The 25,456-nt window shown below is 37.4% G+C and overlaps 1 protein-coding gene across 35 annotated transcripts in view; it reads right to left on the reverse strand.

Moving 5' to 3' along the window:
* Positions 1–4,592: 4,592 nt before the first annotated feature.
* Positions 4,593–25,456, reverse strand: part of SORBS1 (sorbin and SH3 domain containing 1) — a 317,838-nt gene continuing 296,974 nt past the window's right edge. For 29 of the 35 annotated variants that reach the window (XM_063434302.1, XM_063434301.1, XM_063434304.1 and 26 more), the window contains 11 exons: positions 24,971–25,017; positions 24,127–24,241; positions 23,920–24,045; positions 22,089–22,283; positions 20,575–21,273; positions 20,093–20,203; positions 15,984–16,082; positions 12,423–12,482; positions 11,788–11,846; positions 9,406–9,518; positions 4,593–7,222 (listed from right to left, as the gene is read on the reverse strand). In XM_063434302.1, the coding sequence (XP_063290372.1) occupies positions 7,155–7,222; positions 9,406–9,518; positions 11,788–11,846; positions 12,423–12,482; positions 15,984–16,082; positions 20,093–20,203; positions 20,575–21,273; positions 22,089–22,283; positions 23,920–24,045; positions 24,127–24,241; positions 24,971–25,017 (1,692 nt within the window). In that variant the 3' untranslated portion in view covers positions 4,593–7,154. The remainder of the gene's footprint in view (positions 7,223–9,405; positions 9,519–11,787; positions 11,847–12,422; positions 12,483–15,983; positions 16,083–20,092; positions 20,204–20,574; positions 21,274–22,088; positions 22,284–23,919; positions 24,046–24,126; positions 24,242–24,970; positions 25,018–25,456) is intronic. The other 6 variants (XM_063434323.1, XM_063434324.1, XM_063434325.1 and 3 more) reach the window with 2 other exon arrangements.

The raw sequence follows: 25,456 nt of genomic DNA on the forward strand, positions 1-25,456 counted from the left end.
GCCCCCTGCAGCACCTGAGGTAATCAGGGGCCACAGCCCTTTAATACTGCTCCGGACCGGGGCCCTGTAATATGTGGGTTGGCTGAATACATACTCACAGCTAGCCTCCTCACACACTGCCCTGTGATCCCTTTTCTTCTCCGTGGCATGCTGGGAGGAAGTGAGGTCAGATCGCTTCCTCCTCAGTGCCGCTGGGGAGGGGGCACACACCACATGGAGGAGAAAGAAGCATTGTGGGGGAGAGGGACTGAGAAAGCTGATGGCAGACTCCCATCAGCCTGGGCCAGCAAGCTCTCACTGGACCCCAGGGAAGCCACCCCTCTGTACCCAAAAGGTAAGGAAACAGGAGGGTGGCTAAATATTGGTTTGTTTTTTGATTTGCTTATTTTTGATATCACTTTTATTCATGTGTTGGTGTTTGTAATGTAACACACAGGGAATAAGTACATGTTAAAAATCCTAGAAGAACCTGAGAGTTCCCTATTAAATATAAATGTAAAAAGTATTTATTTTAGCATATTATTGCATCAAGTGTTATCAAAAGCTGTACACCATTTCCAAATGTCACTTTTGCCAAATTCTGGACCATGGTATGTAAGAACAGAGTTGAGACATTATATTGGCCAAGGTTGCTGGGAGTTGCTGTCCAAGAGCATTCCAATGGTAACAGTACATACAAATACACCCCTACATGCACACATACACTCTGTACAATAACATACTGACATTCAATTGCACAAACATTGCTCAAAAATACAACCTTGCAAGGATGGTAGATCCCCACCTGGCATAGCATCGCAGGAGTTTTATGACAGATGGGGATCTGTCTTTTCTTTACTCTTGTGCTACAGGGCAGGCCTGGATTTTTTTTTTTTTTTGCATCAAGGCACTCTCTACATTAGTTTCGCCTCTAGGTTGGGGTGGAGGGAGTGATTGCATGCCCAGGGGGCCCAAGCAGATGCTTGCCCAGGGTCCAATCAATATTAAAGACGGCCCTGCTAATATGTGATTTAAAGAGACAGTCCAGATAGTGGATGACTCGTAATAAGTTACACAGATAAGGCATTAAAAATATATATCAAAACAATCAAAGATAATTCAAGTTTGAAGATCCTGAATTTTTTTTCAAATCTCTTGCTAAGCGGCTCCCATCTCTTTTAGCCTTTCATTGCCGTCTAAGGAACAGAAAAATAGAAATCATGTTTAATGTCTGCTTTACCAGTGTGACTCCACAGGAAGTGAGTTTCTGGTGCAAGTGTTGTGTCTAAATGTTCCAGAATGATTAGACCCAAAACTGCTCTGGTAGGAAAGGTGTTAATAGTACAAAAAGCCTAGATATATAACTGGTACAAATGACACTCCAGGAAACTGCGTTATTTAAAACAACTGCACGCACTCAAGAGATAAATGCTAACATTTCCGACAAAGGTTCAGTTCTCAGTATGAAAATAACTGGATATCTAATGTAAACAATTTGTTTCCAAACACAATCATAGCAGCCATACGGTTGTCTGGTAATGAGAAGTAAAATATGGAAAAAATACATTTTGCAGAGTTAAAAAAACAAATATAAAAGAATAAATGTAGTGCGCACTTTGCTGGTCGAGAGCACCATTATTGACACATATTACTAAGTATTTTCCATGACTTCACAAAGCATCAGTCCAGGATTTCCTGTTTAGATCAGCTCAAGGAAAGATGATAGGCAGGCTGTCTGACACCGGTTTCGTAGATATTGATGGGAAAACAAATAATCATAACAAGAACAGAAATGAAAACACAATGTACATATGTAGCGCAGAAATGCCTGAGCCGTATAGTAGACTGCGGAATACAGACACAAAAAAAGTAATTACATATAATAATTTTAAAGTTCTTATAGGAATTCTTTAATTCCACATATATCCAGTAAAATGTAATCATTCAGAATGTATATAACAATAGTCAATATATTAAATGATCACTAAAGGCACCCAAACCACTTTACCTCATTGAAGTGGTCTTGGCACAGTAGCCCTTTAGTATTAACCCTGCAATGTAAAACATGGCAATTTTGTAGACGTTGTAATGTCCATTGCAGGGGTAAAAACACCTTGTAGTGGCTGTCTTCCAGACACACTAGAGGTGCTTCCCCTTTGAGAACCAAATCTAATCCGATTCTCAATCACATGCCCACTAATCTACCAATGCCTCTCTATGGGGATTTAGGATCTCAGCCAAGAATGCATTGGTTATTATTATTATTTTTTTTTTTTTACACAGACGAGCAGACACATAAGCCGTTATTATGAGACTATAGTGTTAAGAATACACATATACAATCCGAATGATACAGTGTTCCTTTAACAGTATATTTTAACCAGAAATGGTACATTTAGCTTTTGCTTGTTTTAAAGAAACTTCTGGGTTTCTTGTTATTGGCACACATTTTATGATCCTCAGAATTATTAAAAGGTGTTTACTTTCATGGGAACCAACGTATAACAATTAATTGACCACTTACTATGCTATCGTAATGCATCTCAGGGTTTTTATTTAAAACACATGGTGTACAGTTATACAGAAAATTAGTAGTCCATATATATCTCATCCTCCAGATGTGCTACTTCCAAACTGGTGTCTCATGTCACAGCAAGTCAGCTGGTTCCTGGAGTTCTCCCAAACATGTTGGATAGACAATTGCCAAAAACATGAACTTCCAAACATGCCTTGTGCGCAATTTCCATCAAGGACAAATCGCTGTGAACACCTATTTGTTACTAGAGTTAATCCAATACAGCACTAAGCAGAGGCATTTTATACAACTTGTTATATATGACAGAGGAACGGTCACTTAAAAATCTATAGCTTTTACATCACAATAGTTAAAAAATAGCTACTGGATTCAAGCCACGACTATTCATGTACTAGATCTACGTGACCTTAAAGGGACACTCTAAGCATCAATACCACTACAGGTGTGAGATATTGCAATGCTTACGTTTGTCAACAGGGTGATTCTAGTGGCTGTGAATCAGTCATTAGAGGCACTTCCTAGTGAAGGTTGTAAAAAAATTTACAATCTATTTGCTCAGTGTCATGATGCCACGCATACACAGTAAGGCCCTCAATGTTTCACTATGGAGAATCATTTGATTGGCCAAGATCATCCATTTGGATGGATTAGTGGTGGCCGCAGCGAGACTTGGACGCCATGGGGAGTATAATTTTTTTTTTTTTCTATAGGAGGCCCCTAAAATCTAAGAGAGACCAGAAATGTTAAAAATAGATGTACGTAGGTGTGTTATAGATTAACCTTGGCTGCTTCAATAGCGTTTTCTGGAATGTGAAAAAATTGAACTGTCACTAACCCTGTTACAGTCCGTCTTGAAAAAGAATGCTTTTTTTTTTTTAAATGTTTCTTTCCTGTTTACATACTTCAATATGCTGGATATCAGAGAGAACAATTTCATTACAGTGCTTGAAACCAGTTTTAAATTCACAACCTCTAAAACTTGGTTATGCTCATACTCGGAATAAGATTGTCGATTGAGTGTTTTATGGGTGGAAGAGGTGAGGGTTGCATGTGTGTGTAGGAGGGGGTGGGGGGGCTAAGTGTACCTGTGTGTCCAGGTTGAGTGCTGTGTGTGTGGTGGCTGAATTTGGTGTAGAGTATAGTCTGTGTGTGGATAAGTGTCTGAGTGTGGACGATTTCATTTGCCCCCCAGCTGCTTACCTGTTTATTGTGATCCAATGGAGGCACGCTGGGGACTTGGATTCCTGATGGTCCAGTAGAGGGTGAGATGGATATCAGGTGGGGCGGGAAATTGTAATCTGCACCAATATCTAGTACAGATCACTTTAAGAGGGAACCGCGAAGGAATTCAAAGTGGTCTACACCCAATGGAGGTGCAAACACCCTCTCAAAAAAGTGAGGGGTTCAGGACCGAGCAGGGAGAATTTTTTACCTCTACTGGCTTAAGCTGGAACTCTCACAGGTAGAGCTGGAGCTTCAGCCCCAGACAGGCACCCTCTGGGCCCTAGACGGCCTCTTAATGGGTAATCTCGCTCGGGTTAAAGATCAATGCTTATGTCATAAAAAGTCACAGATTAAATAAGATTAAGACTGTCTACATAACTAGGATATAATTTAGTAGCAGTTAAGCATTATTATGTGGTCATTGTTTTATTGGAGATAGGTATGTTAATTAAAGTTTCAAAAAATTGTAGTTTCTTTTTTGCTACATATATTTTTTGCGGGGAAGGGAGGGGTGCAGTGACAGGCCATCAATGTCTGTTTACGTAAAAGAAACCAGAGCGATGGACAAGAGTTCAGTATTTCTTAATCTGGCAACAAATACTAATTTATAGTCAGTGTTTTTTCAGTATAAAATGTGGTGGGTCTGGATGCAAATGAAGAATGTTGGCATGCCACTTACAGAATTGCCGGTGCTCTAAAAAAAAAGAGGGTGCTTAATCCCCCAGAGAATTAAGTAGCAAATATTAACACTTCCGAATCAAATCCTGATATTTGCAGCTTTTTGTTAACACCCAGAACAAGGAATACGCTGGAGAATAAAACGCATAACACAAAATTCAAGAAACAAAACGTATTTAATGCTCTCATTTATTATGTTTGAAAATATAATGCACTGCAATATGAAAACAACACAACATAACTCTTAAAGTGAAGAGCAAAGTGATAATTTGATATTGATGTAAGTGTACAGGAGTACATAGTCAGAAGATTATGACTAATGGATTTTTTATGTGATTTATCCAATTCTTAACATAGCTCTAAATACTGTGGCTTAAATGCAGTTGCAGGTTAAAACATTAATAAAACAATGAATATGTATTTCAAAAGGTGGTCAGTGTCATTTTTGTTAACTGTGTCCTACATAGTTTGTGCTCAACTCTTCATATGAACTGATATCTATCTCAGCCTCCTTCATTTAAATTAAATTAAAAAAAACAAAAACACTTTTTTCCCCACGACTCTCGTAATTTTATCTTTCTGTCAATCCACTTAAATTATTTTTCTATACATGGTAACATACATGTCATGTTCTTTACAAAGTCAAATATACATATTTACAATCACTAACGTCATAGAAACCATTTTACCTTGAAGGTACTTGTGTCCCTAGCGCAAAAAAAAAAAACCCAACAAGAAAAAAAAAAAAATCTTTAATACCGTGAAGTCTTGTAATATATCAAAACATATTGATAGACATGCCAATCTTGCTGCAATTGTTAATAAATCTGTAGAAAAGCACTAGCAAAAAAAAATAGCCATTTTACATTATTAAATATATCTTATATTATGACAAAAGAACATTCTCAATCTGTTTTATTTTTTTACCTTTTGTTGGTAGTAAAATGTTTTTTTTTTTTACAGTTGTGTACAATTTGTGAATTTTTGTTTGATGAAGATGTGCCAAAAGGATTGTTTTATCCTATTCCTGGACACTTTTGAGCTGCTAACAAATACCAGCGTTTCTTTCTTTCCTTATGAATGAACATAATCTAAAGCAGGTATCTGAACCGAAAAGAAATGAAAAAATAAAATATGAAAAAAATGTGGGGATTCTTCATTAAAAACAAACAAACAAACAAAAAAAAAAAAAAAAATCGGCCTTGTATGTAAATGTTATGGAAGAGAAATAAAGAGGGTAAACCGCACATTTATACCCACTATGTCTCAAAAAAGCTAGTATGTTATGCTAAAAGTACAGTTACATATTGTCATCGCAAACATGTTGTTGGTAGATGCATCATAGCTTAATGGTTTCATCTTATTTATACAGAACCAACATTGTGCTTTTTTGACGGATTGGACCCAATAATTTAAATTGTATTTCTGGCGGAGATTTTAAATGGGTGCTTTTTAAAGAACAGGACATTGAGACACGACCTTGAACAGGGCATTTTGCTAACATAGTAGATACTGTTTGATCTAGACTTTTGCTACCACTTTCAGTGTGAAGTTCACTTTGAAATGCTAAATTATAGGGTCGGTCAGTTATGCTGGCGTTTCACAGTAAATTCTTTAAGATATAAAATACCTGTGGACCTACAGGTTAAACAGATTACCTTTAAGATATTCATGAACTATTGGGGGAAAAAAATTAACAAGAATCTAATAAAAAAATGTGCTCCTGAATCTTTTAACCATGGAAAAGAGTAGCCATAGTTTTCATGTCAACCGCCAACCCCAATTAAGGGTTGCACATTAATATTTGGAGGCATTTAGAAAAATAAATCTTCAGATTTATACAGTATATTTTCAGGGGTTTGGCTATTGAATACAGAGACTGGTTAAGGCTGAAATCTTTGTGGGGGCAAAAGAAAAATGCTAATTTTACACAAGACCACTATGATTATTTTTTTTTGTTTGATAAATATAGCTTTAAAGTGTTACATTCTAAATCTAGGTATTATGTTCTGCTGCAATCGTTATTCACTCAAAACTGTCCCTGATCATTTAGCACTTCATAAATGTATTTTTAATTATTTTTTTTTTAAATATAACAGTAGTCCGTAAGTTCTGTAAACTCACTAGCCATTGACAGTAAGTGTGCATTCTAAGCTTTGGAGAAAACGTTCAGTCCATCACATCCTTCTAGACTTAATATTGCCAGTGGGTGTGTGATGCGCTACAGCACTCAAAGGCTCTCCTATTTGACTGCCTACAAAAATTTGTGGCATGCGTCTACAACATGCTAATCCCTCCAACGTATCAACAGATTGCCCAAAAAAGCATTCTATAAATAACCATTACACAGTGTTATCTGAAGTACAAAAAATGCAAACGTAACAGCAAAAAAATGGATGTTAAACAAAAAAAATATGTGATTCTTATCATTGTCTTAATATAAGCAATAGGTTTGAAAAAATAAAACTATTAAATACAATATTCGGTCATGAATAAAATAATATCCAAAAGTCAACAGGTTAATTAAAATCTGAATAATACGAAATACTGTTTGTTTGTTTTTTTCAAGTGTAAGAAAATTAGGATGATAGAACTCATAGTCAGCACTGAGGCATGTAAATCTCTTTATATTTATAACCTTATCTAATACATTCAACAGGATGCCTTTAGTTCGCATTATATCAACGAGCGGGGTTTTTTATGGATGTAACTTCACAATTCTGAAAATGCGACTTCTTTAGTAGTATACAGATTTTACGTAATTGCCTGGAAATGTACCAAAAAGCTTTGTTCTTCTTGAAGTACCTGTTAAAGATCAAAATATACAATATTACAAAGATACTGTATAGCTTGTAATTTTGACACAGTGGTTGTAAAGTGCAAAATGCTTGTTTTTTAAGTGAAAAAACAAATGCCTTTGAAATTCAATACTGTATTATGGAACTACGGAAATTTAAAAGCAGAAAGAAGCAAACTCTGTCAGAATGGGAAGGTTGGGACATGCCCAAAGCATGTGCAATAATTGCAGGCCCTGAAATGCTTTCATCTGGTGATTAATGAGATGATCATTTATTTTTTCATTCTGTTCAATGAGCAATGATACATGGGATTTCCAACAAATGTAGCTGTGATCACAATGGTAATTGCTTTGCAAAAATCCAAGTTTAGGTAACATAAATATACTATTAAAGATGCGGAATATTCCTTTAGAGACAAAACAATTCTACTATCCAGATTAGTATAGATTTGTTGTTAGAAAATAGGTAAACAAGGTGTAAAACAAATAAAGTGAATCATTTATTGGTCCTAAATAAACATTTAGTTGTAGCTAAGGAAGGGGTGAAGATAATAAAAACCTTAATTAAAGAAGAACAAAGTCTATAGGCTTGTAATACCCAAAATTCCAAATAAACACCATGAAATGTTATGCCTGAACTATAGGAAGGGGGTAAGAACAAACGTTAAACCAAGGCTCCAAATGTAAAAATAAAGGGAAAATGCCTTCCTAAGTTCTACCTCGGTTCACTGAACTGCATCCCCAGAGAATAAGGGAAGGAAGCGGGGAGCAAAGCCTGAAAGTACTGTTATAGCTATAAAACACTGACAGTCATAAGAAGGACAGGAGATAAAATAGACAAAAGTAAGAATTATCAGCTTGTATTATCCAAGGTTCCTGACAGGTACTATATAGAGAGGGGAAAAGGATATCATAGTCCTCAAGACGTTAATGAAGGCTAATTATTAGTTCTAAATAAGGGGCTTAAAATGTAAAAAACAGTCCCCAAAATAAGCCCCCCAAAAATAAGCCTCATCACACCAAGTCTTGCAATGTGCTTACATAGAAGAAGTAAAAGGAGGGGGCAGAGAGTCAAGCCGAAAAAGGTATACTGCAACTAAAAAACCTGACAGTCTTAAAAATGGAAAGTAGCAGAAACAATAGCAAACAGGCAGAGAATCACTCAATCACACATTGCCCTCCGCTAGACTGTCTCAATACCTCGGCACAGTGAAACACATGTGCCTAGTGTATACCAGTCCAGCATATATAGTACGAGATAATATATCTAACCACACTGCTACCCATAGTGCTAAATAGTGCAGAAAGTCTTTGTTTGGATCAGGTAACACCATTTTAGTATTTCATATTTTGGATTATACAAAGAAGTATTCCTAACGCTATAGTGTTCTTGACCCTATTTAGATTCAACTGCAATATTGCAATTATTCCCTAAGAGCAACATTTGATGAAATTCAGAATCCATGTGGATACTGAACATCACGTAGCTGATTCAATGTTAGTCGTTGCAGCGGACGCAGGTCTAATGGCTGTCAGGAAGACTGCCACCATAGACGTGTTTTAATCTGCAATGAAAACACTGCTGTTTCTATAAAACTCTGTAGCGCTTCAATGACAGGACCATTGCTCCAGGATCACCTCATTGAAAGTAAGGGGTCCTTAGTGGTCCTTTAAGGATGTGTTGAGAAAGGACACAGTGCACCATGTGTACATTGGGATCAAAATTTTCACTTATCCATTAACCGTTGGCGAGTGATTAGATTCCTAAGTGATTTTAATATATATTTTTTTTAGTTGTGGTTTTTATTTTATTTTTAACACCTTACGTAGAAACACCCGGGTAACCCCTAAATCATGGACTGTTAGGTGTGCCTTGAGGAGAAAGTGGAGGAGCACTGCATTAAGGAATCCAAGTATTAAGTGAAAAAAAATTAGGCAAATATGTGGTTAATTGTTGAGCTAATTTGCATACACCCGCCCAGAATCCCTTGCAGTAGTAAGAGCACGGTTAAAGTGAGATTTCTGTGTGAAAAACAAGCCTTATGGCTTGACTGGTGTGTGGATATGTGTTTCATACTGGCTACTATAAAAACAGAGAAAGAAACATGTTTACAATTTCTATTATGTAATATGTTCTGCCTTTCTCATTAGATGATACAACATGGTAAAAATGACCAAAATTTCTACTTGCCTACAAACCAGCCATCATCACATTTCTCCATCACGTCGACAATATCCCCTTCTTTGAGCTCCAATTCATCTTCATTTTGTGGCAAGTAGCTGTACAAGGCCTGATAACAAATCCTAAAAAATGAAAAATGTGAAGAATTTCTATCACTCAGAACAAATTCAGATTTTTTTAAATGCAAACATATAGATTTTTTAGTCCTAGAACAAATCTACAAATATTAATAAAAATATCTACAGGTAAAGAGATTCTTATGAAATAAAACAAACTAATAACAGTTGATTCATTAAGAATGTTAAAGTAAAACTTACAGTGCTTAATAATCTACTCCTCAGTAAAAAGTTGCTTTGAATGATAACCATGCTGTCTAACATGCCTGTAAGCAGAATACATTAGATTGCCCTTGTATAGTTAGTAGTTATGTCTGATTTTGTCATCCAAGATTCTACCAGTTTCTCTAGTGGGTAAATAATATAATACATATAATTTATTTTGTGCCCCAAGATTAGTCGTCATGTGATCTTATTTTACATTAACAGCAATTGGGCTTTATGCATAATAAAATGGTTTGAAAGATTTATTGAAAATGTGCTGAGATTTAACATTTTTTTTCCGTCAAATGTTTGAACCGGTTAGAATGATGATGAGACGTCCTGTCCATAATAGAGAATAGTAAGCCTAAAATACGCACATGACGATAGTTTAATGTGACATTAGTCTTGTATGGGTCACATAACATTGAGTAATGAAATACAATGCTTCTGTATATAGCATTTCTGAATGATTTCACATACAAGATGCAACATACACTAAATATAATATTCTAACCACATCCAATCCTTACATTCCCAGGGGCAGCTGTGTGGATATCTACTGTTTCCAGACTGTGTGTTCTCTAATCTTTTTAGGCAACTAAAACGCATTCCAGTCGTGCTCGTGGAGGTAATGGAAAAATTCAAGTAGAGGCCAAGAAAAGACATGATCTAGCGTTAGGTTTAGAAAGGTATTTCCTATCTGTCAGATATGTCCTAGGTAATGTAATATGGAATGACATAATGTCTTTTTGTTCCTCTGGCAGTACTGCATTGACTACATTAACCGAACATAAATTGTATTTATTATCTCCAGTCTTAAGAAGAACAGGAGATAATAAATACAAAAGTAAGAATTATGAGATTAAAGTGTAACACGTTTAGCTTTAAGTCCAACAAAGTATCATTGGAGTTTTAATTCTACATGTGATAGAGATATACCTTGGCATTTTTTTCCTCAATTAAAAACCTGATATAGAATTAATGAAAAGATGCAGAAGAATTACAGACATCTACACCTGAACTCAAGCAGTTATATATACAACTAGTCTAAAACCATGCATTCCATGTCTAGCAGTTGATAACCAGTAAGAATCCTACCACTAAAGGCATCCAGGCTGCTTCATCTCATCTGGGTGAGTGGCCCTTTAGTTTTAACACTAAAGTATTGCAAGTTTGTACAAACGGATTGTTTCCATTGCAGGGTTAAATAAATACTGATGGCACTAATACAGCTTAAGCTTAAAGGATCAGTATTGGTGTATAGATTGCGCCACTGTAGTCTCATTGCTCAATTATCTGCCATTTAGGAGTTAAATCACTTTGTTTATGCATGCAGCCCTAGCCACACCTCCCTGCATATGACTTGCACATCCTTCCTAAACACTTCCTGTAAGAGAGATCTAATATTTAAACTTCTTTTATTGCAAATTCTGTTTAATTGAGAACTCATTATCTCCTGTCCTGTTAATAGCTTTCTAGACCCTGCAGGAGTCTCCTGTGTGTGATTAAAGTTCAATCTACAAAGCAGGAGATAAAAATGTCTAAATAAATCTAACATCCGATTGAAAATGAAACCATTTTTTCATGCAGGTTGTGCAAGTGGCAGCGAGACCAATGTGGCAAGGAAATAAAGGTACGTAAAAAAACTCTCCTTTCAAACCCTCATGGTGAAAGGACCTACATAGGTAAGGGAACACTATAGCTTCATGAATACATGTTTGTATTCCTAATTCCATAAGGTTCCTTTCAATTTTATAAATACTGCAATTTTGCTTTCCTCGAAATATCCCAGGTATGGCATAGCCTACTGTACAGAATATGATGACTGTGTAATATATAAAGACTAATAATGAACAGGATTACTGCAGTCAGCTCTGTCTTGAGTTAAAGACTCATAAAATAAATTATTTAGAAGATACATTTGATGAACTTTGAACCATTAGAACCAAAAAGGAAGGCTATAGTTGAAAGGAGGCCACGATCAATCAATCACTCCCCCCCCCCCCCCCCCCGTAAAAAAAAAAAGAAAATTACAAATATATATACGTTTTTAAGAAAATCTTTCACTTACGCATCCTGTGGAGTCTGACTCCTCTCCATGCTCTCTCTTCTCTGCTGTGCTTGTGGTTGCTGAGAAATGATTAAACAGTGTTTATTGTCAAAGGAAGACACATTGTGTCGATAGTCAAAGGGGTGAGAGATAGTACTGCAATAACGCACAGATTTCTCTGCAATGCTTATAATCTCATTGCAGACTGCTTCCTGCCGTCAGGTCACATCACCATTAGACAGTCAACAAGAGAAAAAGAGACAGGAAGAGATTGAGGGCATTCCAGGGTGATTAAGTCCGGAACATAACAGAGTTGTAGATCCAGTTAAAATCCATGGAGTGGAGAAGACATCCAGGTGAAAGCATGGAAAGACAGGCAAGATATAGAATGCTGAAATTAGTAAAGAAAAAGTACACAAAATGTAGCAAAGAGCCTGATGCAGTTAGCTTGTTGCTGTTAAAATGCTATAATTCTAGCAAAGAAATCAGTGAGCTGTGATCAGTCATGCATTAACATGGTTAGGAATCAAAGGGCAGGCATAGCAAGTTGGAGAACAGTTTTTGTTCCAGAAAAAAACAAACCACGCTGGTTAAATACAGACAGAATTCTATGCACCAGGGACCGCTTTGTATCCAGCAGATCAGGGGTTTCTTACCACATAGCTCTTTTCAGACTCTGTGAGGTCTGGTCCTGTGTTCTGTGTGTGATGAGGATGCTGTGGTCATCAAGCAAATTACAAGGGACACATTTAGCATGGGTTATTTGATTATAGTTGTGAGACACAAAGACACAAAATGCTTTAAGATTCAGAGAGCTGTGACCTGTAAATACTAAAGGGGATTGCATAGAGTGAGCTTATCCCACTTCATCTACAATTCTAAAGTAGATCACGCTGCTACTCGACACAGTTGTAGAATCTGATGGCTCCAACCGACCTGCAATTATATTTGTTTATCATGGTAACAGCTGAACTGGACGCTACAGAGGTTTATTACAATAATTTCCCAAAATGCTCAGTTAGCCTCAACATCTCATTTAGGAATCCAGGTACCTGTAGTTTAACACGATTAAACAACATGCAGGGACACCTGCCAGACTGGTAGCACTCTATAATATAGAAACAACCTGCGCGATTCGTCCACAAACAGACTGTAAATAAACGAAGGCACATGGCAAATAAAAATCTGTTACTTCGTTTTGTAGCTATATAAATAGTGATACTGATAAAATGCCCTTGTATCTGAGAGATACATAATATGGTGAACATTTATTAAGGCAACAAAGCTGCCTGCCTTGTATTATTTATTGAATTAAGTTTAAAGTAAAGAAGATATACTTGGTGGAAAAGATGTTGTACAATATGTCTGCTGTTCGGCTATGTGCTATTCTTTACACACATTTTAAGACTCTGGATGTTCTCATGCAAAGCGTGGGATGTTCAACTCCGTTTCACAGAGTTAAACTCCGCGAGGAAATGGAAATCGTCTCTAGTCTGTCTGGTAGATAGCCACTAGTGGTTGTCTTAACCCTGCAATATAAACATGGCGGTTTCTCTGAAACTGCAATATTTTCACTTGCAGTGTTAAGAAGACATGGACACCTCACCCAGACCACTTCAATGAGGTGTCCCTTCATATTCCTACCAATATTATGTTGATTATTCATGGGTCTCATCTCTCCTACACACATTCACCCATTTTTGGGGGGAATTATCCATCATAGGGGCACATAGTCTCTGGGTATGAGACTGCAAGCAAGCCTCTCTGCAGGGTTCAACCATAACTTTGGTATTTTGTCTATGTAGCCATTGGGTGCTATTCATCGCTTAGTTAGAAATTTGAAAAAGGAATGATATACAAAAGCTACACATAATTTGTATATTGCTATTATGGAAAAATGGGTAGACTATATTTTTTTCCATTTGAAAAGCTTTGCAACTCTGATCCCAATTATGTGATCTATTTTGCATTTTTAGTATTTGTTTACTCTGCTAAGTTTCTCCAACTTCTGCATACACATACCATAGTCTTCCTTGTTGGTGGAGCCAACTATTCAGCACTAGAATTTCTCACGATATGAGAGTGTGCAAATTAACATTTATACATTTGGCCATATATTTTAGTCCTGCCCTAACTGATAAACTGTTCTGAGAACAATGATTTTGTGGTCTTGTGTATGTTTACAACCTAATATACCTTAAAGAACCACTATAGGCACCCAGACCACTTCAGCTTAATGAAGTGGTCAGAGAAACTGCTATGTTTACATATGGGTTAATGCAGCCTCTGGTGGCTGTCTCATTGACAGCTGCTAGAGGCGCTTCCGCGCTTCTCACTGTGATTTTTACAGTAAGAAGACGCCACCGTCCATAGGAAAGCATTGAGAATGTTTTGATGACGACCGAAGGAGGAGGAGAGTCCCAAGCGCCGAGGGAGCCCGGCGCTGGAGAAAGGTAAGTGTTTAACCCCCTTCCTCCCCCTTCAGCCCGGCGGGAGTGGGACCCTGAGGGTGGGGGCACCCTCAGGGCACTATAGTGCCAGGAAAACGAGTTTGTTTTCCTGGCACTATAGTGGTCCTTTAAGATGCCTTTGGAAAATGCTAAAAAAAAAAATATAGGTGAATTGTCTGAAATCCAGTTTGGCAGAATGAGATTAACTACTGGTGATACCAAGTTTACTGGCTATCTAAACAAAAACAGATGAAGTTTTTTGTTTTAAAAAGAATATATAATTATTTAACAAAGACACAGTAGAAAGGATTACAGTATATAGAGGTCATACGATTTTGTTTATAGTCAACCAGTAAATGTTGGACAATAGGTAATCCAAAGTAAGCAAACGGAGAATGGGAAACCATTTATTTTGCTCTGAAAAACATTTCCTGAGCAAAAGATTACAGTGAGTAAAATACAGTATCTTAGAGCAGGAGAATGGTTCTCCCCACTACCAGCTTGGGGAAAAAAATCCCAGACACTTAAACGCATTTCAAAACTCAAAGTGCCAACATGCACTGTAATATTGTTTGGGTTTCTTCATTTTAAACTCTCCTCTGAAAAATTAATTTGAAATCATTCAAAATTATAAAAAAAAACAAAACTAAAACATAAAAACCAAAAAACTGTTTTTAAGACATCTTTATCACCTTAACAGTAAAAAAAAAGTAAAAATGTATAATAAAATTAAATAAAATATTATACTAGGAAAAATCAAACCTTACAAAAACATATATACTTGTGGGCACACAACCGCTTATGACAATGGGGTGCTGGTACCAGGATCAACCCCTCATAATATACACCAGCAATAAACAACTTTTTTTGCATTATAGTATTTCACATATTTGGTGGCACGTTTTGGCAACAGATTAAGGCCATTTCACCATCTGTGTGGGTTCATATAACTTTATTTATTCATTTTAATTTTCTGAATTTTTGAAAAACAGATTATTTTTTTTCCAACGTGATAAAATATAATTATTTAGAAACTGCCTAGACCTAGTGTATGTTATTCTCTTATTAGGAACAAAATGGCCTTTATCCTAAATGCAAACGTTTAATAATAAAAATGATTTTCTCAGGCTTAGAAAACAACAGAATAACAGAGAGACATACAATAAAACAAATGACTGCACAATGATGTGACCAATGATGGGATACATGTAGAGGATACCCCTTGATGTACAATGAAATATGAATGCATAACTCTCTCTATGTTGCTTGTCGAACTGTGGTAGTGGAATGACTCCTCTAGAGGGAGACAGCATATTATAGAATATCTCCTTCAGACAAGCAGGTATTTTGGGATTTTATTTTTTGCAGGGAATAGAACAAAGGTTTTATTTCTACTTATTGAAGGCATGTTTCAGATTATCACATACAATTTTAATCTAAAAGTTCTCTGAACTTCAATATTTGAATGTTCTATCTTTTAGATAACAGCCAGAACAGTTTTCTTTTATGGCAAGTTGTAGACATTTTGATGTGCCTCTGCCAAACTTAACCTTCTAGAACAGTTTTTTTTATTAACCTAACAATTAAACACAGCTACTATTTCTATAATTTAGGAATAAAATGCTATTTTATCATGGTCCATTAATACTACGTAAAATTAATAAATAACAACAACCATAATTAGGGAGATTACAATAAAGTAGCCTCTCAGATATGACTAAGAATAATTATATTATAAAGTTATTAAGTTATTTATCACTCGCTTACCACAACAGAATTTGAGTTCAGGGTATTAACCGGGGAATCTGTGAGCATTACGGGGCTTTTAGATGTCAGTCCTGTTTGTTCACCGTCAGATCTGGAAGGCTAATGGGATGACGTTGCGGAAAAAAAAAAATATTATGAAAATGTGATGTGTGATGTATGTCAAAACACAAATAATATCACAAAGGAAAGTCAGACGCCATGCCATCGACATACACTCTGCAACGAAGGTTGGCTCCGAATGCTTGTTACAAAACATAAAGTAGACATGCACAGAAAAAAATTGTAATTTATGCAATTCAATTCCATTAGAAATGGAGTTTCAAATTATAAGGAAATTACAGTGTAACTACGTGTGCCAGAATATGAATTAAACATTTGACATCCTACAGAGAATATTACATTTTCTAATTCTAAACACATCTAAACGCAGCACTTCAACTAGAAAGAGACAAGTATTTCAAAAAGGAAACTAACAAAAAAGTGCTAATTTATTTGTTAAACGAGAGCATTGTATCTGCTAGTTTCACGCCACAAAGGTAATCAAGCCTGAAGAAAGAAATTTAGTATTAGAAAGATTTCAAAGTGCATAATGCATCCAATGCTTGCAAAGGAAACTTTATTGCCCTGAAAGTTTACAGTTACTACCCTCTCAGTTAACCCCTTTGCGGCATCCTTATGAATCTGTACCAAGGTAAGTCATTTTATCTACAATTATTTCACTTGTTTAAGCAGTATCATCCTATCCGTCTGAATACGAAGAATATTTCTACGGCATATTTGTTGCCATTATCACCAATCATGGATGGAGGGCCATAAACCATTTACTCAATTACAACATTTACATTCTAATACTGACACCAAACGTGGTTGTGGCTGCACTGGAGGCCATAAATCAACAGTCCAATTTAGTAGACCTCACTCTACAGGTATATGTACTTCAGAGCAGTCAGTCCACAGACAACCACCACACTGAGAATCACTTGGAACTTGGAATCAGTTAGCACAGGGCTGTAAATATGGGAGTAGTTTTTGTGCTTACATACACATTGTGCAGTCAAACATCATTTGGTGTGATCTCAAGACTTAGAAATAAATATAGTACGATATATGAATCTAAATGAAAATATGTAAATCAAGAATACGGCAGGTGAATGTTACATTGCACGAACAATGAAAATGCTCCCAAATAAAATACAAAGCAGCACTTATAAAAGTAAAGAAGGTGTTACAAGTATACGCCAACACCATTGCAAAAATATTTGCTAAATACCACTACCGGTATAGCCTTAAAACAATTACATTATTTGCCATAACTGCTGCATGCAATTATTAGATCAAGTAATAGGTAAATGATGCAACTTGAGTTTTTATAATAAAATACATTTAGTACATATACATCAGTTATACAATATGCCTCGTATTACATTTAGTGTTTGAGACAGGATACATTTGATAGAAGAATGTGGCAGCCATTAATTCCCTTATGTGCCTATGTTATTGCTCTTTGACCATAATTTGTAGCTGAACAACAAGATTCATAATTCAGCCTGGATTTGAAATGGTGGCTATATATTTTACTTTCCTTTCCTTTATACATTGTTTTCTGTCTCTTTAGCGGCTTTCTCTGCAATGCTTAAGTTTTTTCGAACGATAAAAAAATAAAAAATAAAAGAACAGGAAGCTTACAGAACCCTCACAGGCACATGGCGATGTATCCATGTCATACTTAATATAAAATAAAAGTAATTTATATGGAGGATTTCCTGCTCTGTTATAAAAATGAGTATTACATGTTGTGTAGCAGAGTAAATTATTCCACTGATGAAAGGATGGTTCAAGTTGATGCGGTAAACAAGGACTATACAAATCACGTTAGGTGAATATCACCCTCAAGTAATTAATTGAAAGGGTTATCATTTTACTCAACCTGATGTAGATTTTCTACTGTGAGTCAGTTGATAGGTAGAGTGTACTGGTATGAATGCTATTTGGGGTCAGATGGGGACTGAATTATGGATAGTCAAGGAAGACTTCCAGTTTGGGTCAGCAGGTTCTAGATAAACATGGAAAGGGTTTGATGGCCATTATGAGGGTGTAGGCAAAATTTAAGAAGGAAAATTAATGGAATCAAAGAAGCATAGGGTGAGGCGGGAGAGGTAAGTGTTGTAGAAGTGACAGAGAACAAAAAATGTATATATTTCACGATACCTGTCCCTTGCAATCACATAAAAGTATGTCTCTACTGTGTTCTGATGCACACTCGCTCATCCCTAACTTCCTGGTGCCTCACCATGACATCATATATGACATGGACCCTCCATTGGTTTACTTTTATAAATGTCAGCTTATGTGGCGCTTTTTGATGTATACACATTTGTGACATCATAGCCCTCTGTAACCAATTACAACCCAGTATAGAGTAGATATACTTTCTGGTTGTCCTTGTTTCCTTGCCCTGTCATGGTTCTTGTTACCCGAGAATATGTTTATACTGTGTATTGGATGTACTGTTTTCTGAACTCTGCTCGTTTGACCACTCTTGCTGTTATCCGGACCTTGGCTTGACTATCGATTCTGTGCATCTCTGTTATCCTGGACCTTGGCCTGTTTCTCGTTTATTCTCTGTCTGTTTGCAGACATCTCATCGATCTGTCTTAGGCACTAGCCCAGCCAATCTAAGGACTATTTCCTTTAGGTTTGCATGTTAGGGAATCTCTATTGTAGTCAATAGCATGATAATGGTAGATGTATACCAAGAAATGAGTGAGGAGATAGACGCTATTTCATATATGTAAAATTATTTTACGCGAGAGTAAGAATGAACATTAGAGCTTGAGTAAGGGCACTCAGAGTTAGTTTTTTTTTTTTTTTATGAATTACCGTATTTATCGGCGTATAACACGCACCGGCGTATAACACGCACCTCATTTTAAGAAGGAAATTGCAGGAAATCTCCCCTCCTCCCATAGTATCCCCCCCCCCTCATCCCATAGTATTCTCCCCCCTTTCCATAGTATTCTCCCCCCTTTCCATAGTATTCTCCCCCCTTTCCATAGTATTCTCCACCCCCTCCCATAGTGTTCTCCACTCCCTCCCATAGTGTTCTCCACTCCCTCCCATAGTGTTCTCCACTCCCTCCCATAGTGTTCCCCCCCTCATCCCATAGTGTCCCCCCCTCATCCCATAGTGTCCCCCCCTCATCCCATAGTGTCCCCCCCTCATCCCATAGTGTCCCCCCCTCTTCCCATAGTGTCCCCCCCTCTTCCCATAGTGTCCCCCCCCATCCCATAGTGTCCCCCCCTCATCCCATAGTGTTCCCCCCTCATCCCATAGTATTCTCCCCCCCTTTCCATAGTATTCTCCCCCCCCCCCCATAGTATTCTCCCCCCCCCTCCCATAGTATTCTCCTCCCCTCCCATAGTATTCTCCCCCCCCCTCCCATAGTATTCTCCACCCCCTCCCCTTGTCCCATAGTACACTTTCCCTTGTCCCATAATTACTTACCTGTCTTGAAGCGTGGGCCAGCTTCACAGCGCGCACTGCGGTACAGGAACTTCAATTTCAGGTTCCGGTTTCCGGCGGGACTGAAAGGAAGTGTGCACACTTCCTTTCAGTCCCGCCGGAAACCGGAACCTGAAATTGAAGTTCCAGTACCGCGGTGCGCGCTGAACACCGGCCCACGCTTCAAGACAGGTAAGTAAATATGGTATATCGGCGTATAACACGCACCCATCATTTCCCCCCTATTTTCAGGGAGAAAAAGTGCGTGTTATACGCCGATAAATACGGTATTTACAAGAAGACATACTATAGAAAATATCAGAGAGGCAGGAGGAGATGATGGAATCAGGTGTGAAAAAGGTAAAAATGGGATGTCATCTAAAACCAAATAATCTTCTTCACACATCCTTTTCCTATATTAAATGAATATACCAGTAAATAAACAGTAATTTCATTCTTACTTTCAGGATTAATTTGCCACATGCCAGTTAACTGTGCGTAGCAAAACGTAGGCGTCAAGCATCGCATGCAGCCAGATAATGAAATACTTCATCAGGTGCAAATATACGGTGCAGTCTCAAGCCACAAATCCAGCAGCAGGTATTTACCTGTGACACAGAGACCCTGCCTCTAAGCCTGGGAGGTGGCTGGTTTGTGACAGGACAAGAGGACAGTGCAGAAGGATAGACAGAGGAAGGGAGTGGTATTGTGTCTGTGGTCTTCAAAGGGAAAAAAAGTATCGGTCAGATAAGACATACGGTATATAAAAACGTAATAGTATTATCCACAAGAAATAACATGCATGTCCATTAATTCAAACTATAAACTTAATACACTAACAACATGTTACTGATGATAAATAGAGATTAAATTAATCTGATTGCTAAAGCAAGTTACTTTCATGCATAAATGGAGTCATGAAGGCCAAAATTCCAACCTAAGAAAGAACAAGGTGTCAACGTTAGTACTCAAGGGCACTTGACTCAGCGGGTATACAATGATCAAGCATCACCACGGTTAGTTACACTCCATAGTTTGAATTTTTGGAAATGTGCTTGCATGAACACACACAAACACGTGCAGTATATACCTTGGTGTCACTGCACTGGGTTCTGTCCAGGGTTTCCAGATTTTTATTTGAAATGCTAAGAAGTTCTTTGGATAATTGGATTTCATCATATGCGTTGGATCTACTTCCCGGATCCACAGTACTGTTCATACATGGTGAGGTTTGGCCATTTAACGTTTTACTACTGGTCACCATCAAATCATGGTGTTCACTATTGGCAATTGAGCCTAGATTGTTGTTTGACTTGTTATGGTTATGTAAAATATTACGGAGCTCTGAGATTAAGCTGTCGTGCTGCCCTATGAGCTGCACAGGAGAGCTGGTATAACTACAAGTGGAGCCAAACATTTTTTCATCTCCTAGTGGGGAGGTGACATAACTTAATCGAGTGGAGGACTGTGGCCTGGATGGATATGTTGGCAATGGGGAAATGGCAGAATATGGGGTGGAACTGCCCGAATGATTGTTATAATGTAGACTGACAGAAGGGGTTACAGAAAGAGTAGGGCTGGCTGCCGCAGAGGGTGTGATGTAGTCTATGATACATAATCTGGCTTCTGGCAATGGAGGGAGAGGAGGGGTTGCAGTGGGAGTGCTATTACGTGAAACACCCATTGTAAGAGAAATCCATTCAGAAGTGATAGCCTGCACTTCGGGTGAGAAAGCTCGGCGTGGGACAAGAGGTGGAGTAGTAGTATGAGGCCTGCTATAAACAGGAAACTTAAAGAAAAAAATAAAATAAAAGAAAGGCAGAAATGAGATGGAATGAATGAAGATTTAAACACTGTAAAGTATGAGAGGAATAGGATTTTTTTTAGAATGCTCAATTCTTTATATTAATAGAAACATTACCAATGCGCAGAACAGTAAAAACACAATAATTGTACGAATATTTGTATACCAAGTTTGAATCCTATACAGAGTAACAGGACTAAAGGTAATCTCATTCAATACATGGCTTGTCGCTTTTCATTTATTAGATGGTCCATCTTTGTCTGCTATTAAATGGACACAATATGGGGTTTTGGTACAAATTGACAGCAAACTAAAAGTTGGCGATTGGTTGAGCTTTTTCTGTTTAAGTAATGGGAAGATTTTATGAATTGACTTCTGCCACAACCATAGCATACAATTTAAATGAATGTAACCCCATAGGACTCTCCGACGGCATGCTTCGTAAATATATCTCCGAAAATGCCCAAGCACGGATAAATGCACCCAGTGTATTTATGGGGCACCAATGTGCCATATAAAAGGAAATCCTGCAGAGGTAAATGTGTTTTATTCTTGCCTCCCCTGCACTATTAATCTTTAATTTACTGGGGAGATGGAATGATGAACTCTCATTTTCAGAGAAGTGCTCTCTTTCACTTTCTCTGAAAACGGTGGCAAGTAGAATCTTTTTTTTCTTCAAAATTATAGAGAACTTTAATTTATACACATCTTGATATTTTGTGGCATACGAAAAACCAAAGATAAATGGTAAATATTGCACAACGGTTAATGAAAAAGCTCTGTACCCATTATACTTGTACCTGTGGTGAAGCACTTGTGCTTCGGTTTGGAGAATAGGACAAAGGTATATCCATATAATCAGCCGAGTTTTTTACGCGGGGTCTCTTGATGACATCTATGTAAGTTACAGGGAATATTCCTTGGCGGCCGGTACCAGATATTTTCCCTTCATACCAGTTTTCATCAACTCTACGAATTAACGTAATTCGCTCCCCCTAGAAAATAATTGAATGTGTGTCAAAAAAGGTTATGTATACATACATACATGAGATAATGATCAACTTGGAGATTATTATTACTATTATTATTTTATTATTTATATAGCGCCAACAAATTCCGTAGCGCTGTACAATGGGTGGACTAACAGACACATAATCAGACCACTGGGCGTACAGGAACAGAGGGGGTTGAGGGCCCTGCTCAATGAGCTTACATGCTAGAGGGAGTGGGGTATAGTGACACAAACGGGTTAAAGTAGGGGAATTAAATAGTTTGTTAGAGAAGGGTTTATTGAGTGCTTGGTAGGTCATTTTTGACAGTTGCAGGAAAGGAGTCATGGGGTGGGGGATGAGAAGCCTGCTGACAGTTTAATTGATACGCTTTAACGAAGAAGTGAGTTTTCAAAGATTTTTTGAAGGAGTGGAGGCTGGGTGAAAGTCTGATTGAGGAGGGAAGGGAGTTCCACAGAATAGGTGCAGCCCTAGAGAAGTCTTGAAGGCGAGCGTCAGAGGTGGGGATCCGGGCAGAGGATAGGCGTAGGTCTTGGGATGAGCGCAGGGGTCAAATGCTCTGGTTTTCTGTACAGGGATGAAGCAGTGAAATGAGTGCTCAGACCTTTCTTACTCGGCCCTTTTGCTTGTCACTGGTAATAGTGAATGACCCAATATCCCATGGTTCCTTAATATTAAGTTGAGCTTTGCAATGGAGCTAAGGGAAATTAATCAGTGTTCCACATGAGAAATGTAACTTCTTTGTTAGGCTTGAGAAAACAAAACAAAACTAGATACTGCAAAGCATGAATTATTTCAAATCCACTGCAATTATGTAACTCCTCTAAGACAGAATCTTCTTTAATGGAGAGATGAAGGAGCAGTTGCCCAAGGCCCATGAAATCTACAGGGGCCCACAAACGTTTCCCTTTAGCCCCAAACTAAATTAAAAATGCTTCTCCTTTATGATGTATTTAAATTACCAGTGCTTTTAATCTGTGTAATGCCACAAAAAGTCCCTGAGCTTTCTGCTAGTACACTTCTCTTTATAGTCCACATTATAACATTCATGGAGGAGAGAGAGGGCTGCACTGCAGTTCCACCTCACTGCCATGGCTTCAAAATGACTAGAACTACACAATGCAAGACTATTGTAATTAATACAATCTGAATCATGCATGTTACTAAATCAAACCATGGCAGTCTATTTTCATTGTCTAATATCGTATTTACTTGAATCTAATGCTCACCTTAATTGGCATAATAAAATTTCCAAAATATGAATGCACATTAGATTCAGGTAAATTCGCAGTCGAAATTCGAAATTTCCCACCGAATTTCAAAATTGCGCCCGGAAAGAGAGCAGTCCTCATTTAACAGCTGTTGTAGGAACGGAACGGAACTCTGTCATTAAGTTAGGAGCAATTTGAGTTATAAGGAGCCATTATAAAAAAAAAAAAAAACAAGGAAAAAAAAAAAGTAACGCACAATGTAGTATAGTATTATCTTCTTGTACAGGTGTGCATTACATTCACCAGCGAAAAAAATTTTCAGCTTCCAGGTTTCAAAAATTTGAGGAGCACATTAGATTTGATGGCGCATTAGATTCGAGTAAATACGGTTATCTGCTTGTATTTATTACCTTCTTAAATGACATTTCCACTGCTGTATCTCCATTGAAGTTGTACTTGGCAACAGCATCTCCATACTCCAGGACTTGCACAGGTGATGCTTTCCGCGGCTCTACTTTCTCTGCTTGTGGGAAAAGCTAAACAAATAATAGATAAATTACTACTTGCTTCACCCAAGGAAAGGCTTTTTATCAAGTACATTATTGTAGTAATGATACCTCAATATATGATATTGGGAAGATTCCGACCCTCCCGTGGTGCTCTCCTTCATACCAGTTTTGATCAATTTGCTTGTAAATGTAAACAACATCACCTTTCTGTAAAGGTAGCTCCCTGCAATGATTTAAAAAATATATACTTCATTATTCTAAAGAACAAGGCATTAACAGAAAATATAAATACAATTCTGACAAATGACAATAGAATGTCTATGCAGAGGGACACTATGTAACCTTGAGATAATTTCTTGGTAACCATACATTCGTAACAAACAGCGCAGTATACTTAATAAACTGTAGGGGGCACTAATGTGAATGGTAGTTTTATCACTTGCAGGAGGTCTTGTGTGACAGCTGGATTAAAATACCTGGTGAGGATAAAAAGGGGGCAGGCTCACAAAATAGATTTTTTTAAATTATTTTTTACTTGACTGCAAGCCAGTTTTTCTCATTCAGAAGATATAATAATCTACACTATATGTTTTAATAAGGAGAGTTTCTTGACAAACCACGTCTGCTCTATATTAGGCATGAAGATGAGCTGTATGAAATAAGAGATATTATTTTATTAAACGTCTGGTGCATTTTAGACATCTTCGCCAAACTTGAAAACATACGTACTGCCTCCTCAAGGAGTGCCCGATAAGTAGGACTGAAAAAAATGGCAAAATTAGCAAGCATCTCTGGATTATGTAATTTTAGAATCCTAATTTTTGGTATGAATATTTTCATAGCTTTGCAGTTACAGTATTTAATTTTCTGTAGACCTTCTCAGAACATCAAACCAGTTTGGCTGACACGATCTGCACAATGAATCTGATAATTGGTTCTGGGCTATACTTACTTTAGAGACTGTGCTTTAAAATCAAACTTGGCTCTTGCCTGCCTCATCTACAAAGAAATAACAGACACAGTAAGACCGCTTCAATGGAAGGATTTCAAATAATTAGAAACAGGAATAAGAAGCACCAAAACACAAAGTAATGACTAGGAAAAGGTTCCAATATTTCCCAGATGATAGAGGAGTTAAATGTTTTCATTGTAAAAAATAAATCCTGTGCCAAAGTGGTGAACAGAACAGAACAATATTATAAAGCACAAATAACCCTTGATATCCCAAACATTTAAAAATAATGATGGTTCTTTTTGTCAAGAGAACATCCAAATGTTGTTCCACTGAGGTTATATCTTCATGTTGACTGCGGACTGGCTAAACTGGGGCAAAGTCATTTATTGAAAATTTAAACTGCAGCCAACATCATCAGATCAGATCATCATTAACATCTAAAGAATTATTTTCGATGTTGGAAAAAAATAAAACAAAAAACAA

The sequence above is a fragment of the Pelobates fuscus genome, chromosome 10 (assembly GCF_036172605.1).
Source record: "Pelobates fuscus isolate aPelFus1 chromosome 10, aPelFus1.pri, whole genome shotgun sequence".
In the NCBI taxonomy this organism is placed as follows: Eukaryota; Metazoa; Chordata; class Amphibia; order Anura; family Pelobatidae; genus Pelobates; species Pelobates fuscus.